Raw genomic sequence first — 17,892 nt, 5'->3', positions numbered from 1 at the left:
TGAATACTTCTGTGTACATAATTTTCTCCTTATTAGAATTTAAGCTCCTTATGGGAGCTTTTCATTTTTTTGTCCTTAAATATTGAGGACAGTATCTTGAACATAATTAATCAGCAAAAATCTATTAAATGCTTACTGTGTACTAGGTGTTTAATACATGTTTCACAATCTCAGGCTTCAAAGAGTTTATATAGAAGGAATGATGGCCAGGTGTTGAGGCTTAGAATTCGACCCAAGCCTTCTTTCTGCAAAAGACAAGGTTTATTAGAACATCTGTCATATTGTCATATTGGCCAGAGTCTTAAGGAGTCTGAAAATTTAGTGAGCTATTGGCTAGATTGTAAGAACCTGAACCCCTTAATGAAGACAAGATGGACCTTATATATAGAAAGACTATGGGAGGGATCTAGGAGTGGCCAAGTAGTTTGCTAGGACAGTGAGATAATAGAATGCCAGGGACCTGGATGTCATGGCCAAGGGAGATGGGAGTCTAGCTAGGACTAAGGGTAGGAAATGGCCATAGGGAGGTAAGATGTTGGAGGGCTAGGCTAGGTTAAGGGTAACAGAGAATTGGGAGATTGGGTATAGCCACAATGAAAGGCTCGTTGAAGAGATTATACCCTCAGGTGAATGCCAGAGATTTGACCTAGTGGGAAAGTCCAAGGTTTTCCTTCCTGGGGTCCAGATCCCAACCCCATCACAGGGAGATTTAGATTGAGGTAGTCCCAGAATTTGAATGCAGCCACAGGGCAGTAAATTGTTATCTTCTTTTCAGTAGCAATGATTTCAATTATTGATTTGATGATTATTCCCAGAAGAAGAATAAGAGGTAGAAAGTGGGCTATTGGAGTGACCAGGAGCAGCAGGACAAATGCTCTGATGCTCTTGGGGATAGCTAGATAGGATAGAAAATAGCCTGAGGCCAGTTACTGTGGTTGAATTTTCACTCTGGGGCCAGTCCTTCTGGCCTGTTTAGGCTGGGTGGAGTCCTGGGGCTGAATGGATTAATGGATTAGGTACTGCCTCTTGAGGTTCCTCAGGAGGGATGATGCTCTTAGTGGTGTGAACAGGGATAACATTAAGGCAGATTGTGTTGTTCTGTTTGTCCTTTGTTCTCTAAGAGGACCATGACATCAGGAAGATGATGACAAGACTTGCAATTGACTTTGATTTGAGTGAGGGAGGGCTGTGCAAGGTCACCAGCCTTAATTTCTCCTCCTGAGCCATCTGTGTCCAGTGGTCAAATATTCATCAGGACAACTGGAGATAGCTCAGGATGCAATGGGAAACTCTGGCCCTTTTAGGCTAAGGTCTTTTCAGCTTCTCACTTTGAGTGAGGCAACACCCATTCAGTGAACAGGCCTCTTTAAGAAATGAGTCTGAATGCAGAAGCATACTATTTACTCTATTTTTTTTTCTTTCTTGTGGTTCTTCCCATTGGTTCTAATTCTTCTTTACAAAACAACTACAAAACGACTAATGTGAAAATATGTTTAATATGAATGTATATATATAGCCTATGTCAGATTACATGTCATCTTGGGTAGGCGGAAGGGAGAGGGAGAAAATTTAGAACTCAAAACCTTATAGAAGTGAATGTTGAAAAATAAAAATTAATTAATTAAAAAAAAAGAGATGTAGAAGTAGAGACTAGATTTGGCACCTGATTAGATGTGTGAGTGAGGGAGGTAGAGTCAAAGTTAATGCTGGGGTTGGAAATTTGAGTGACAGGAAAAATGGCGGTGCCCTTGACATAGCTGGGAAAGTTTAGAAGAGGTAGAAAATGGATAATGACATCTGTTTGGGACATGTTGAGTTTGAGATGCCTACAGGATGTCCATACAACTTGTGCATGAGAAGCAGTATAGGAGAAACCATCCATGGTTTGTGGAGGGTAAGGTGGGTTAGTCATGGAGCATGAGCAAGGAATAACAGGTGGTCTAATGGTTACATCTGGTACCTATGGAATATACATTGATGTTGCCCCTAGCCCTTTCTCCAGTAGTGGCCTCCCAGGGTTGGGAGTAATGTCATAGAAACCTAGATTTACTCACATGGTGCCACCTCACTGTTAGAAGAAATGTTTTCTGCATAAACATAGCTTGACTTCTAACATTCTAACCCTTCATATTCAGTAATACAGAGGAAGCATGGCACAGTGGATAGTCATTGGACTTAGAGTCAGGAAGACTTGAGGTTAGAGCCTACCTCATACACTGTGTGACCCTGGACAAGTCACTTAACTTTCAGCCTTTATTTTCCTCATCTACAAAATGAGGAGGTTGTACTCAGGGGCCTCTAAAGTCCTATCCAGCTCCAAATCTATGATCCTATAAAGTATACCACTCTCTCTTCCCCTGCCCATGCTGTCTGTGGGTGTTTTCTTCCCTTGCCCCTCCCCAAATGTCACTCAAGCAATGGTCTTGGATATCTTCTATTATCTTTGCCCTCATTATAATGTCACTGGTGATGGGGTATGCACCCAAGCTGAGACCTTTGCTCCTCATGCCAAAAAAAATTGGGTCCCATTTGTCTGCAGGCCCAGAAAACCCTTAAACTTTCTTTGAACTATGAAAGAAGTCAGTCACAAGTAATTACCTGAGGCTATTATCCACTCAACTGGCCTTTCCTTATCTCTTATTCTTATTCCTATCAACCTCTTCCTTAACCCTGGGTCCTATCTCCCTGGTTCTTTCATACTAGTATATTTCCCATCTTTGATCTTATCCAGACAGCATTCAACCTCTTCCTTCCCTATCTTCCAGTTCTTTGTTACCCTGATGAAGCCTGGCCCTCCACTGTCTATTCCCTGATAATCCCATTCAACCTCCTAGACACTCCCATTCTCCCTGATCTCCTCCCCCCAATCACCCCAGATCCTCCTCCCAGCCCCTGCTCCGAACACCCCAAATTGCTTGGCTGTATAAGATCCATCCTGGCCGCCATTTACATGCTGAGATTCCTTAAGAGTCTGGCCTCTTTGTCTTTGGCTGAAAGAAGACTTGGGTTGAATTCATTTGGACAGTACACACGTATTGGGATTTCAGGGTCCCAGCACACCTAGCATGTACACCTCATCAACTGGCATACCCTGGCATAGTCCTGCATATATCCAGTCTAAGCCTCAGTGCAGGGGACTCCTCTGTCCTCCTGGACATGGTCCTATGTCAAATGATTATTAGTGGCTTGGTATCTCCAGTCAGTCAGTCAGTTAGCTATCATTTAGTAGGCATTTACTGTGTGCCAGGCACTGTGCTAAGTACCTGTAGGACACAGCAAGTGCTTGTTGGTTGATTTCAGTGTCTTCTAGTTTGGCCTTCCTGTGACCATCTTGGGGACTTGTCCCACTCCTGTCAAGTGAAGTCAAGTGCATCGAACCCCTTTTCAAGGTCCAGTGCTGTCTACAACATCCTTGTGAAGAGTGATGAGACTCTATTCCTAAAGCTAAAGATGAAGCTTAGAAGGTTGTTTTTTCCCAACTTCTGGTGAAGCCCACAGCTCCCATAGCAATTAAAAGATCTGACACTCCAAAATGATCAAAGAAAGTGGAAAAGGACCTATATATGTGTAAAAATACTGTTACAGCCATTTTTGTGGTAAAGAACTCGAGACTGAGGGAGTGCCCATCAATTGAGGAATGGCTGAACAAATTATGGCATATGAATGTGAGCGAATACTTTTGTATCCTGCTGCTGTTCAGTCATTTCAGTCACATCTGACTCTCTGTGACCCCACTGGGGGTTTTCTTGGCAAAGATACTGGGGTGGTTTGCCATTTCCTTCTCTAGCTCATTTTACAGATGAGGAAACAGAGGCAAACAGGGTTAAGTGACTTGGCCAGGGTCACCTAGCTAGTGTCTGAGGCTGGATTTGATCTCATGAAGATGAGTCTTCCTGACACTAGGTCTGGTGCTCTATCCACCATACCACCTTGCTGTCCTTTTGTGCCCTACAAAAATGAGCAAAAGAGATAGATAGTTTTAGAAAAATGTGAGAAGACTTATATGAACTGCTATAGGGTGAAGTAAGCAGAACATTTATACAATGACAACAACATTGTAAAGACAAACAGCTTTGAAAGACTTAAGGATGCTGATCAACGCAATGATGGACCAATGATGGAGAATGCTGCTCACCTCCTGATGCTGTCTTTGAATTCCAATGGGAGCCAAGAGCTTCACCAGAAGCTAGGAGAAAACAACCTTCTTAGCTTCATTTTTAGCCTTAGGAATAGAGAGCCTCATTATTCTTCACATGGATTTTATGAGACAGACAGATGAGGGACTCAGAGTTAAGAATGAGATACATTTTTTTTTAACATAGTCAAGGTGAGAATGTGTTTTGCTTAACCATGCATATTTACTACAAGGATTTTGTTTTTCTTTCTCAATGTTGGTGGGTGGGGAGTTGGAAGGAAGAGAATATAAATTCTTTTTAACTGAAAAAAATTTTAAAAAAGAAAAAAATACTATTAAAAGGTCTACAAAGGAAGCTAAGTATCCTAGTGGATGGAGTTCTGGGCTTACAGTTGGCAACACCTGAATTCATGTCCTGCTTCAGGCAATCACTAGCTGTGTGACTCTAGGCAAGTCACTTAACCTCTATCCTTAGTTTCCTCAACTGGAAAATGAGGGGGTTGGACTTGATGGCCTAAGATCTCCTCCAGGTCTAAATCTGTGATCTTAAGTTGATCTCTTTCAGAAGATGGATGGAAGGACATGAATGAGAATCATGCAAAATGAAAAAGAAAGGCTAGGTTACCATCTGCTCTGGCAGAGGGAAAGCCCAGATCCATCCTTTGAGAACTATATCTGATGAGAACCCAGATCTACCTAGGTATACCAGGGCAGCCCTTGGATGACCAGCTGTTATCCCGCCATCTCAATGCAGGACCCACCCATATCCCATCCTCAATCGCGGGTTTTATACCACCTTCATTCTTAAAGGCCCAACTCAAATGGCGCATCTTCTAGGAAGTCTTCCCTCCTGCTGCCCCTTCCAGTTGGTGATGATCCTTGTCCCCTACCCTCAACCCCTTGACTTCCCACTGCCCTGTGCTTGCACCACTTAGGTCCTTGTGAAGGACGACATGATGTAGCAGAGTGCTAGGATGGGGTCAACTATGGGACCTTGAGCAAGTTACCTTTTAAATCTATAAAATGGGGACAATACTACTTGCTCTGCAAATTTGTTGGAAGGAAATAATTTTATTAACCTAAAAGCATTATAGAAAATGAATAGCTGTTAATGAGGCATCCTATTGTGATGTAGCAGAAGGAAATTCCTAGGCTTAGGAGACCCAGGTTTGAAGCATGGCCCTGACTTGAAGGCAAGGTGCTGACCTCCTTTGTCCGCTAGTAACCTCAGCTGTAAACCTTAAAACACCATTGATGTGGGAATTGTTGATGTTATTTAGAGAGGCAGCAAAATATACTAGTAAGAGAGGCAACTTCAAACCAGGAAGACCTGGGTTCAAATCCTGCCTGGTGTGAGGGACTGTCTGATGTTGACTACTGCCAAGTGGGGGTTGTGGCAAGATGGGGTAGGAACTGGGTATTAGGAAGTAACCAGAGCTCACGCTCCCGAGGCAGTGGGCAGTGCTATGAAGCTGGGGAAGGAACAGAATTCAAGGAAGTAGCCGGAGCTCGTGCTCCTGAGGCAGGGGGCTGTGCCACGTGGGAATGGGACGGCAGAGGATGAGTTCCCTTTGCTTAGTCCCCTCCCTAAGTGCAACGTCAACCCCAGACGCCTCCTTCCTGTGTCCTTCCTGACTTCCTGGGTCACGTACCTTCCCTTTGTGTAGCACTGACCCCAGACGCCTCCTCCCAGTATCTGGGCCTGACTTCCTAGGTCACGTGCTCTCTCTTTGTCTATGCACTAATCCCAGACGCCTCCTTCCTGTATCCGGTCCTAGCCTCCTGCGTCACTTCCTTTCCCTTGGTGCGCTAAACTCAGACATCCCCTTCCGGTATCTGACCCTACAATCATTGACTAGTAGGCGGGCTGAGGAGGAGGGGCTAAGTAGGTACTTAAGGAACGGGGTCGGAGCATGTGCTCTCTTTGCTCCTGCTCTCTTGCTATGGCCTTCCTGCTTGGCCTTCCTCTGATGGCCTCTGAATAAAGCTTGGGTGTTGGCACCTCCTGGTAGGCTCGTCTCTGTGTGTTTATCTGGATAGGCTCCGAAGACTGGTAAGTATGACTCTGGCAGCCTGCTCCTTATAGGAGGAGAGTGCATGGCGTGGCCGGCACAGCCTGGGACATATATTGGCTGTGTAACCCTGGGGAAGACACATGATATGGAGATGGAAGGAATCACAGAGATCATCAATTCCAACAATCTCCTTTTTACAAAGGAGGATGCTGAGGCAGACAAAAAGTAAATGACTTGCCCAAGGACACACAGCTATTAAGTGTCTGAGGCAGGATTTTGAACTCAGGTCTTCCCCAGGACAAGCCCAGAGCTCTAGCCACTGTTCCACCTACATGCTACCAGTGCCCTCAGGAAGGGCTGACTTGCATTGGTTAAAGGAGCTACTTCACCTAGGGGTCCCCTGTATCAATTAAGTCCCGGGTCTGGTCCCCTGTCCTGCTTTGGCATTACAGTTATTTGTATATATGTCATATCCCCCTGCTAGACTGGGAGCTCCCTGAGGGCAGGCGATCCCAGGGACCATATCTTAGCCAAATCTTGTATCTTTTCAGCCCTAGCAGAGATTTCTATAAGTAATCAATTGTTTTTTACTGGAATTTAATTGGTTTAGTTGCAAGCAGTGAAATGTTTCAGAAAAAGCCTGCATCTAGAGGCAGAAGGTCTGCACGTGAATTTTAATTATGCTACTCTCTATTCCTGTGAAATTGAGCAGTTCACTTTCTTGCTTTTGGGCCTTAGTTTTCCCCTCTGTCAAATGGGAGAGTTGGGCCACATGATCTCTATGGCTTCTTTCGGTTCTTAATCCTCTAACAAACTATGGTAAAGCCAGGATTGGGACCTAGGTGTATGTTTCTCCTCTCCCCCCTCCCCCCATCTCTGTCTCTCTGTCTCTCTCCCTCTCTTTCTCTGTCTTTCTTTCTCTCTCTGTCTCTTTCTCTCTCTTTGTCTCTCTGTCTCTCTGTCTGTCTCTGTCTCTATCTCTGATTTTAAAGAAAGATACTTTAAAAACAAATATTTTCATTGATATTTTTTCTTTTATACCATCTATATTTCTTAATATCCCTTTTCATCCCAGAGAACATCCCTTATCTTATGACAAAGACTGAAAAAAAAGGGAGAAAGCTCCGCTTAAGGAAAACTAGCCAACCTGTCAAAAAAGTTCTATATTTTGTATAATTTTCCCACACCCACAGATCTCTGCCTCTTCAAAGAATAACACTAAACAATAATTAGCTTTTATATAGTGTTTAAGGTTTGCAAAATGCTTTACAAATACTATTTCCTTTGATCCTCACCACAACCCTGGGAGAAAGGTGCTATTATTATTATCTTCATTTTACAGATGGGGAAACTGAGGTAGACAGAGGTTAAATGACTTGTCCAGGGTCACACTGTTAGCAAGTGTTTAAGGCTAGATTTGAACTCTGGTCTTCCAGTGTCCAGGTTCAGGGTTTTCTCTGCTGTGCCACCTGCCTCAAAGAAGCAGAGAGGGGCTGTGTCATAGTTCTTCTTTGGGACAAAGCTTGGTCATCATCATTTCACAGCATTCCCTTTTACTTGTGATTGCCGCTCTTTCCATTTATAGTGTTATAGTCGATGTAGTCAATGTATATGTCGCTTCCCTGGTTCTGCCGACCTCACTTTGCATCAGCTCATAGAACTCTTCCCTGTTTCTGTTTTCATCATATTCATTGTTTCCTACAGCACAATCATGTTCCTTTACAGTCAAGCACCATAATCTCACTTTGCCATTCCCCAGTAGACCCCTTTGTTTCCATCTCTGCCACTTCAATTCTGCAAGAGTTGCTAGTTGCTATGAAGTTTCTGGTGTCTTTGGAGCATTTCTTTCTGTCATTGACCTCTTCGGGGTAAATTCCCAGCATTCAAATGCTCTTAATAGCATTTGATGCTGTCTCTTCAGACTCAGCCTAATAAAGTGAGGCTTGGGAGCCTTGTGTCTGGACCTCCCTGGACAGTTCATTCTTTTTCCTCAAGTTTCCAAGGTAGCAGGACTGTAGAGGAGGGGCAGGGACTCACATCCCATGGAGTGCCCTTCCCAGAATCCTGGGCTGAACAGGATGTGAGTTCTCCGGCTCCCTGTGGGGGTGGTGGGTGAGCAAGATCATCCTTCCCACCCCCACTCCCACTCGATTGGCCAAGGCCCCAAATCTCCATGGCAACCCCAAGACACAATCCTGACCTCAAGGAAAGCAAAGCTCAAGGAAGCATGAAGAGACCAATGGAGATTATAGGCTAAGGACAGAGGCTTGCTTTTCCCTCCTCAGTCCTCTCTGTCACCAGGCTTCACTCTTGGACTGGTCAGGACAGGAAGGAGCCTCTCTACACCTGAAGCCTCCAGCTTGGCCATGTCTCAGAGAATTGGACACTGGCCAATTGATTGAGGACAATACTAGATACAAGATGTCCTGCCTCAAACCAAGACCTCCTTTCCTGGGGCTTCCCCCAAGCCTCCTCTTGCTGGGAGCTCTCATCCTGGTGGCATCAGCCCTGGAAGCAGGTGGGTACGACTGTCCATAGCTAGTGAGGTGCATCTCTTAGAGCCCATGCTCCTGTCCTCCCGCTAGTAACTCTAACTTGAGTTGGCCCAAAAAGGAGATTGAGATAAAGTTGTTGGGACCCTTCCATTGGGGGCTTGGAGATCCCTCTTCCTCAAGTCTTATCTGGGAGAACAAGTTCTTCCTTGGTCAAGTCCTTTCCCCAAAGGTTGTGGGAACAGCAGATCTCTTAGACCCCTGAGTCTCCTGATACAAGAGTAGTACCCTTCCTGCTATCTCCTACCTCCCACCTGGAGATTAGCTAGCTGTATGTACAACATTGTAAAATTGGTGCCTAATGTTCTCTCAAATTTCTCTTTTGCTCTTGTCTTCCCAACATCCAAGCTGAATGGGGGTCCTCAGCCCAAGAAAGCCTGATGCCATGGACACCAACTTTGGTGTCTCTTCCAAGAGGACTTCCTTTGCTCCTTTCAAATACCTCCCTTGATCTGCCTTCCCTTTCTCTACCCCTGTATTTTCTTCTCTCTAGTCAATCTGGTGGAGTTCTGTGACCAGATCCTCCAGGGGGATGGGATGATTGTCCGCTCCCATCCAGATTCCCGGAAATTCTACTTTGTGGCTGTTGAAACAGACTGCTGGCTCACTGTGCAGGCTGCATCTCCCCAAGACAGGGTCCTGTTCCAGTTCCGTTTCTTTCTGGTATACAGCCTGACCCAGCCTCCACCTTCTGAGCTGCCCCAGACAACCACCTCTGGGCTCAGCCAGCCCAGTGAGGATCTCTGCACCAGTAGCTCCTATCTGCAATTCTATGATGGCCCAGCCAAGGAAGGTCCCCGCCTTGGGAACCCATTATGTGGACTGACCATCCCAGGTCCGGTCGTGTCCACAGGCAGATCCCTGAGCCTGCGCCTAGTGACGAGGGGCCAGCTGCCCAGGGTAGATTTCGTCGGGGACTTCACCTCATTCCGATTAGGTACATTGTTGGGGTGATGTGGGGGGGCATGGTAAGAGAGAAGGTGGGGCAGCTCCAGATAGTGGGAGCTGATGAGGAGGAGCAGAAAGTGTACTGGTAGGGGCAGTTAGGTGATGCAGTGGATAGAGCACCGGCCCTGGAGTCAGGAGGACCTTAGTTCAAATCCAGTATCAGACCAGACACTTGACACTTATTAGCTGTGTGACCCTGGGCAAGTCACTTAACACCAATTGCCTCACCAAAAGAAACAAAACAGAAAGTGTTCTGGTTTGGGTCACAGAATTGGGGGTAGCTCTGACTTCTAATGGTTCTGACTTTAGACAAGTCCCCTAAGCAATCAAGGATTGAATTTCGTTCTCTTTATAATGAGAAGTTGTACCAGTGGATCATGAAATTATAGATTTAGAGCTGAACAGGCCTGTAGAGGCCATTTAGTTCAATTTTACAGAGGAGGAAACTAAGGCTCATGGCGATTAAATGACTTATCCAAGCTCTTACAGGTAGTAAGTAGAAGAAATAGGATTAAAATTCAAGTTCTTTGATTCCAAATCCACTTTGATTCCAAATCCAGCATTCTTTACATTACACTGATCTCTAGAATCCTTTCCAGCTCTGATGTTATATGAAACCCTGCCAAAAAAAATTAATGTTTATATAGCACTTATTATGTGCTGAGCACCACACTAAGTGTTTCAATATTATGATCTCATTTGATCTTCATAGCAACCCTGGGAGACAGGTGTGAGGAAAGTGAGGCAAACAGAGGTTAAGTGACTTGCCTAGGGTCACACTGCTAGTAAGTGTGTGAGGCTGGATCTGCACTTGGGTCTTCCTGATTCCAGGCTCTCCACTCTACCCAGTGTGCCACTTAGCTCTCCAATAAATGCACAATGTCTGTCTAAGGCATTAGAGGACACAGTCTCCCTAAAGATAGTAATAATAATAATAGCTAGCATTTACAGAGCATTTTTAAATTTGTAAAGCACTTTATACACACCATCTCAGTTTATCCTTGCAAAGACCCAGTGAAGTAGGTACTGTTATTATCCCACTTTTACAAATTGAGGAAACCAAGTCTCAGAGAAATTATATGACTTGCCCAGGTCACATGGCTAGTAAATATCAGAGGCGGGATTCAAACATAGGGCTTTCTGACTCTTTCATCCAACCCTGTTCATTATAGCATTCTGCTTCTGTGTCTTAAGGGTGAAGAGTCAACTCTGAAAGGTGGAAGAAAGTATAGCAGGGCCCTTGGGCTCATGCTGATAGATGGAAGGAGACCAAGTCTCCAAAGGGAGAAGCCGGGGGCAGCTAGGTGGTGCAGTGGATAGAGCACCGGCCCTGAAGTCAGGAGGACCTGAGTTCAAATCCAGCCTCAGACCAAACACTTGACACATACTAGCTGTGTGACTTTGGGCAAGTCACTTAACCCCGATTGCCTCACTAAAAAAACAAACAAACAAAGGGAGAAGCCACTAGTAAATATCATAGCAGAAAAAGAGAGGTGTAAATATTGTGTGTTGGAGATTGGAGGGATGGGGCAATTGTCATTTCCATATTCTTCAACTACCAACTATGGGATTCAAATTGTCCATCCCACAGTAAAAGAGACTGAAGCAGAGCTCTGAGCCAATGGCATTTTATTAAAGGGTCCATGGTCCCCTCTAATGAAGTGGACCCCAGACCTTCCTCATGATCTGAGATGCCCCCTCCTTCCAGGGCCCTATTTTTATAGGGCTAGATATCTAGACATTCAATCAAATACAGAATAATTCCATTGGTTGGCATATGATGCATATGTCGTATGTCATATGCCTGACAGTCAGAGTCATGGGCTGGGCAAAGCATGGGACATCTCCTCTAAGTGGTCATAAGATGGTCATAATATGGTCACCTGCTCGCGTTGGACAAGAGAGAATGGTCCGGAGGAACAAAAATACATTGGAGGACCTTCCATGTAGTTGAGTCACCTCTGCCACACTGGGCTTGGTCCCTGTGACAAGCAAAAGCAAGGGTGGAGGGCTTCTAGTTGACTTCCTACGGTTAAGCAAGTGAACCTACAATCCACAGTTCATAGTATAGCTCTGGGGCCTGACATACAGAACTTATAATCACTATCCCTATGGAATCATATCAAATTGATTGGAATAGACTAGGGGTCAAATGAATTATTTCTCATACCACCCTACTAGGTGGCATAGTGGATTGAACGAGGGGCCCAGAGTTAGAAGACCTGATTTCAAAGCCTACCTCAGACACTAGTTATATGACCCTGGGCAAGTCACTTAACCTTTGTGTATTGGGGATAATAATAGGACCTGCCTTTCAGGGTTGATGAGAAGAAAAAATAAAAGTGGAAGTAGCACAGTGTCTGGCACATAGTAGGTATTTTACACTTGCTTCTCTTTCCTTCCCATCCACACCCCAGAAGCCTACTTTTGTGGGCTGTGCTGGATAACAAGGTCATTCAGCAACCCCATTCCTAAAGGGTTTCAATCCCGGGATTGACAGTTTTAGAACTGAAAGGGACTTGATGACATAAAACACGAGAAATGGAAATAATCTTAGAGCACAGAATGTCAGAGCTGAGAAGGACCCTAGAACAGAATTTCAGGGCAGAAAAGGGGTTTTAGGAGTCGTTTAGTCTAATCCCCTCATTTTATAAATGAGAAAACTGAGTCCCAAAGATGCTAAGCCAATTGATCCAGGCCTGCTGCATATACACACTCCCTTACCCTTACCCACCTGCTGAAACACACACACACACACACACACACACAGATGCTCCCATGAGGATGCTCACCCCCAAAAACACATCATCACAATAAAATAAATATATAAAATCTTAAGAATTGAAAGGATCTTTTCAGTCATGTACTCAAACTTCTTAACCAGTGGAAGAGTGCTCTTGGTAGCATCCCCAATAGTTAATCCCTTAGTCACTTCTTAAATGGGGGAGACAACTATGTCCTCAAGTTTCTTGATAGCCAGCCCTAGTTGCCAGGAAGTTGTTCTTTGTTTTGAGCTGAAATTGGATTCCCTGTAATTTTTACCCTCACATCCTTTAGAACAACACAGAACAGAAGAGCCTATGCTTTCTTCTATGTTGTCTTGACTTCCACAATATTGGACCTGACTTCATTATATTACATCCTCTATAAAACCGTCTCTTTCCCAGACTGGACATTCTCATCTGCTTCAGTGGGTCCTTATGTGACAGTTTCCAGACCCTTTACTATCCTTCTCATTTACTATTCTCCTATTTGTCCTCCAGCTTATCAGTTTCTTAAAGTATGTCTTCCAGAACTGAAAATGAGAATTCCTAATGGGGTCTGACCAGCACAGAACAGAATGGAACTATCACCATCTCATAATCTGAACAGACGTTCTACGTCTGTGGACATAGCCCAAGATGGTGTCAGGTGTTTCAGCAGCCATGTTATTCTGTAGCTTATTGAAGTCTTTTTCATGTGCTTAGAATGAACTCCTGCCTTCCCACCACTTTTCCAGCTCTTCCTTCAAGGAAAGAAGTCTTCCTTGAAATACTAATCTTTCTACAAGCCTCAGCTCACATACTGTCTCTTCTTGGAAGCCTTCCCTGTACTTGCCACCCCCTAACAAGTTTGTGGTACTCTTTCCCTTCACAAATTGTGTGGGAGAATGGAATGAGTACTGACTCTAGAATCAGTCTAGATCCTGGGTTCAAATCCTGTCTATGATGCTACATGTGTGATAGAGAGGTAGCATGGGGAAGAGAACAAACACTTATTAAACACCTACTATATACCAGGCACTGTGTTAAGTACTTTACACATATTATCTCACTTGACAACAACTCTGGGAGGCAGGCTTTTTTAAGATTGAGGAGCCTGAGACAGACAGGTTAAGTCATCACTTGCCCAGGATTACACAGTTAGTAAGCATAGCATAATGGATAGGGCACTGGACTTGGAGTCAGGAAAAGCTGGTTTTGAGTTTTGCCTCAGACTCTTATTAGCCAAGTGACCTTGGGCAAGTCCCTTAACTTGTCTGTGCCTCTTTTTCCTTTTCTGTAAAAGGAGGGCATAGGACTGGATGACGTCTGAGATCTCTATAGCTATCCAAAGACCTTATAGTTATTTATTTGTGTGCTTGTGATATCCCTCCTAGTATGGTATAATAAAATCCTTTAAGGCAGGGATGACTTTCATTTTATTTGTATTCTCGGCTCCAAGAACAGTGTCTTTCAATAGTAGGAGTTTAAGTAAGAAACATTTGGTTTTCAGTTTGCTATGTGGTCTTGATGAGGATGGGATCTAGACCCCAAAAAGGAAAACCCTGGACTTTCCCACATGACTAAATCTCTGGTGTTTCCCAGAGGCTATAATCCCATCAACTGGCCTTTCATTTTGGCTACCCAATCTGTTACCCTTAACCTAGCCTAGACCTCCCTATGGCCCCCAGCCATTTCCCACCCTTAATCCTCACTAGGCTCCATTCTCCCTGGGCCTCGTGGTCCAGGTCCCAGTTCTGTTTACCCCAGTTTACTGGCCACACTCATTCTGATCTTCCTTAGGCCCCTCCTCCAGTCACCCCAAACTACTTGGCCACTCCTAGATCCCTCCCACAGTCTTTCTGTATATAAGGTCCATCTTGTCTCCATCAAGGTGCTTAGATTCTTATAATCTAGCCATGGGCTCAGATTCTTAAAATTTAGCCAATAGTTCTCTAATGTTCAGACTCCTTAAGAGTCTGCCCTATATGGTGAATGTTCTAATAAACCTTGTCTTTGGCTGAAAGAAGGCTTGGGTCAAATTCTTTCGGGCAGGACCTGTGTGTTGTGATATTGGGGTCACAGCACCCCTCAGCCCCTAAACCTCATAATTTTGGTGACCCGTATGGGGAAACTGCCTAATCCCAAGTTCTTCTCTAGCCAAGACTGGAAGATATGTAAGTCTCCCCCCACCCCTTTTCTTGCTCTGCAGTGGGTCACTCTCCAATCACCAAAGCTTAGAGGTGTTTTTTGGGCAGACAGTTAAGAGGCTATCTAGCACTCAGCCTGACGCTCTCAGGCTCTCAGTCCACTGGGTCAGTTCGAGGCCATGGACCTGGGTACACCTTCTGCAGCATAGAGGACAAGGACAGATGCTGTATCTGGAAGTGTATGCCCAATTCTGTCAGTTCTCTGAGTGCTAGAGAATTGGCTTAGCATCTTTGGCACTTAGTTTTCTCATTTATAAAATGAGGGGGTTAGACTAGATGACTTCAAAGAACAGGCAACTGCAGTTGCTTTTTGGTTCCCTGAGGCTTACTTACTCCCTTCCCTCTACACTCCTGAATTCTCCTTCATGGAGGTTACAGGGGAAAGTTAGAACAGCTAAAAATAATCTTGGCAGATTCTGGAGGTCTTGTGCAGACTCTTAAAGAGTCTGATGGATATGTTGGATGTTCTAATAAACCTTGTCTTTGGCTGAAAGAAGGCTTGGGTCGAATTCTTTCAGGCAAGACCCGTGTGTTGTGATATTGGGGTCCCAGCACCCTTGAACCCCCTAAACCTCATCAGTCTGGGGAAAGTTGCTCCTTTGCATCTTTCTGGTCAATATAATTAAGACAAGTTGAGTCACATTGGCCCTATAAAGTTAGTTTCAGCCTGAGATCATGATTGTCTTCTTCCAAGTACATCTTCTCCATATACACCTTCTATACCTTCATCCAAAGCTTCCATAAAAACAAACAAGGGACAGGCCTGAATCTTCTGAGTGCTCCCCAAAGGCATCCAGGTTTCTTTAGTTTACTTGGAGCCAGAATAATCTTCAAATCCCAGCACTGCTGGATAACATATGAACTCTCTGGGCTTCATCTTCCTCATCTGGAAAAGGTGTTAATATCTTCCTCCCAAGGCTATTGTGAAGAAAGTGTTTGTAAGGACTCAAACACTACAGGAACGTGATTTGTTATTTTGTAGAACCTCTCTCCTGTGCCTCCTTCCTTTCTCCTAGCCATAGGGAAGATGCACTTGTCATAGTGCCTGGCAAATAGTAAGCACTTAATAAATGCTCATCCCCTCCCTGCCCCTTCTCTCCTTCCCGTCCCAAGAGCTGAAAGGTCTGCTAGGCAAATTCAGGAGTTTATCAGATGCAAATAGAAGGCACTTGCAGAATGAATGAAGGAAGGAAGGAAGGAAGGAAAGAATAAATGAATGTGAAAGGAGTGCTGGATTTAGAATAAGAAGGCCTGAGGCTGAAAGGGCCTGAGGTTGGGCTACCTACTTCTATATCTTATTTGGCCTCAGTTTCCTCATCTATTCAAAGAAGGGTGTATAGGCTAGAAGTGGGTAAACTCTAAAGTCCTTATCAGCTCTGATAGCCTTGCCTAAAGGCCCTGTCCACTCTAAGTCTGTGACCCTGTGCTCTTCTGCCCCAGCTCTCCTGATCCCAGGCTCCAGCATCTCCACCTGTGGCCCAGGCCTCTACTTCCTCTGCCGTAACAAGAGGTGCATCCCCCAGAGCCTGGTGTGTGACACCTGGGACATCAACAACTGTGGGGATGGCAGTGACCAGACATCCCACCCCCCTGCCAGCTGCAGAGGTCAGTGGTGGGCACAGGCTCCTTTAGCTGGCATTTGGGGTAGGGAAGGCTACATTGATTCAGGGCCTGGATGGGCTCAATCAGCTCCCATTTCTGTAGCACACTTTTCTTTGACAGCCCTATGATGTAGACAGAGCAGAGGAGGAAATGCAGGCCCCAAGAGATGGAGTAAAAGTGGATGTTCTGGAAAGGGGGATGACCTTGGAGTCAGGATGCGAAATTGAATCTGGGATCTACCATTTATCCCACTATGACCCTCTGACCCTGCCCAAGTGTTGGCCTCATCTCCTCTTTGACCCCCCGGTACCTGGGGACCTTTTTAAGGAGGTCTCCTGGGTCACACAGTTACAAGGAAGAACTGCTGCTTCTATATGAGGGGCCAAAGTCTGAGGTCAAAGGTTGGTCTGAAGAGTCTCTGTAGGGTCTTCTCCCTCAGTGGTCTTGAATGACATTTTAGCACTTTAATGTTTACTAAGAGCTTTCCTCACGGCAGAAAGAACTATCACCTCCATTTTCCAGAGGAGGAAACTGAGGCTCAGATAAAAGTAACATCCCTGGTCACACAGCCAGTAAATGGAAAGAATGTGGTTCAATCAGTTGTCCAGTGCCTGCATTGGCCATTCCTGTAACTTCCCTGACCACAACATAAATCCTCTATGTATTATTGTCTTCTATTATTAAACTATCACCTTCTTGAGGGCAGGGACTGCCTAGCTTTTTGTAGCCCCAGCATCTAGCACAGGGCCTGGCATGAAGTAAGTACTTAATAAAAGCTTCCCTCCTCCCCTGTTCATTCATTTATTTAAAGGTAAGAGCTGGGATTCACATCCAAGTCTTCTGACCTCTCCCCTCCCCCCAGGTCCAAAGCACTTTTTACCATAGCACATTTCCTTCCCCAACCCTGCCCCAGCCCTCTCTGACCCCCACCAACTGCACTTCCATAGTCTTTTAAGGCTCACAGTCACTCAATTAATAAGCATTTATTGAGGGGCCTACTATATGCCAAGCCCAGTGCTGGATTGTGGAGATAGACAAAGGTGAAAGTCCCTGCCCTCAAGGAGACTCCACTCTACCCAGAGGAGACTGGGCATACACAGAGACGTAGCTGCCACACAGATACTGTGTCATTTTTTATTTTTGAGGGGCGGGGTTAGGGTAGCTGGGGAGAAGGGTTTCATGAGGGACAGAGCTTACGCTGAAATTTGAAGGTAATTAGGGACTGAAGAGACAGAAGTGAGGAGGAAGGACATTTCAGGCCCGGGGTCCCCAAATGAATGAATATTGCCACTCCCCATATGGGGAAACTTAGGCCCAGGAGGGTGATGTGAATGAGGTCACCAAGGTAATAAGTAGCCTTGGACCTGGGAATTGAATTCTAGTCCTGACATTAAATCCCGTGGCTTTTTCATTTTAGCCTAAAGCCTCCCCTTGCCTGGGAGGAAACAACCACCACTATCCATCAGCTTTAGGGAGGGGGCAAGTGGGGAATGGACAAGATGGCTTCAAGAGGCCCCTTCTTACTAGAGGATTCTGGATGTGGGAATTCAACACAGCTCATGCACATTATTAAGTACTGGTTGGGGCAAGGCTCAGCTATCAAGGCTGGCCCCGAGGTGACAAAACATTGACTCGCCCAGCCTTCAGGTCCCTCATAGTCTGGTGCCAGCTACAGGCTGGGAACTGGGT

General features: G+C 45.1%; 1 protein-coding gene across 1 annotated transcript; it reads left to right on the top strand.

Moving 5' to 3' along the window:
* The first annotated feature begins 8,571 nt into the window (after positions 1–8,571).
* On the top strand, positions 8,572–16,767 carry LDLRAD2 (low density lipoprotein receptor class A domain containing 2). The gene is made up of 4 exons (XM_027841402.1): positions 8,572–8,668; positions 9,196–9,639; positions 16,042–16,206; positions 16,324–16,767. The coding sequence occupies exons 1-4, from the start codon at positions 8,572–8,574 to the stop codon at positions 16,329–16,331; spliced, it is 714 nt and encodes a 237-aa protein (XP_027697203.1). The 3' UTR covers positions 16,332–16,767.
* Positions 16,768–17,892: the final 1,125 nt, after the last annotated feature.

The sequence above is a fragment of the Vombatus ursinus genome, unplaced genomic scaffold (assembly GCF_900497805.2).
Source record: "Vombatus ursinus unplaced genomic scaffold, bare-nosed wombat genome assembly UNPS02014859.1, whole genome shotgun sequence".
NCBI classification, from domain to species: domain Eukaryota; kingdom Metazoa; phylum Chordata; class Mammalia; order Diprotodontia; family Vombatidae; genus Vombatus; species Vombatus ursinus.
The sequence above is the reverse complement of the archived record's forward strand: the minus strand, read 5'-3'. Positions and strand labels throughout refer to the sequence as shown.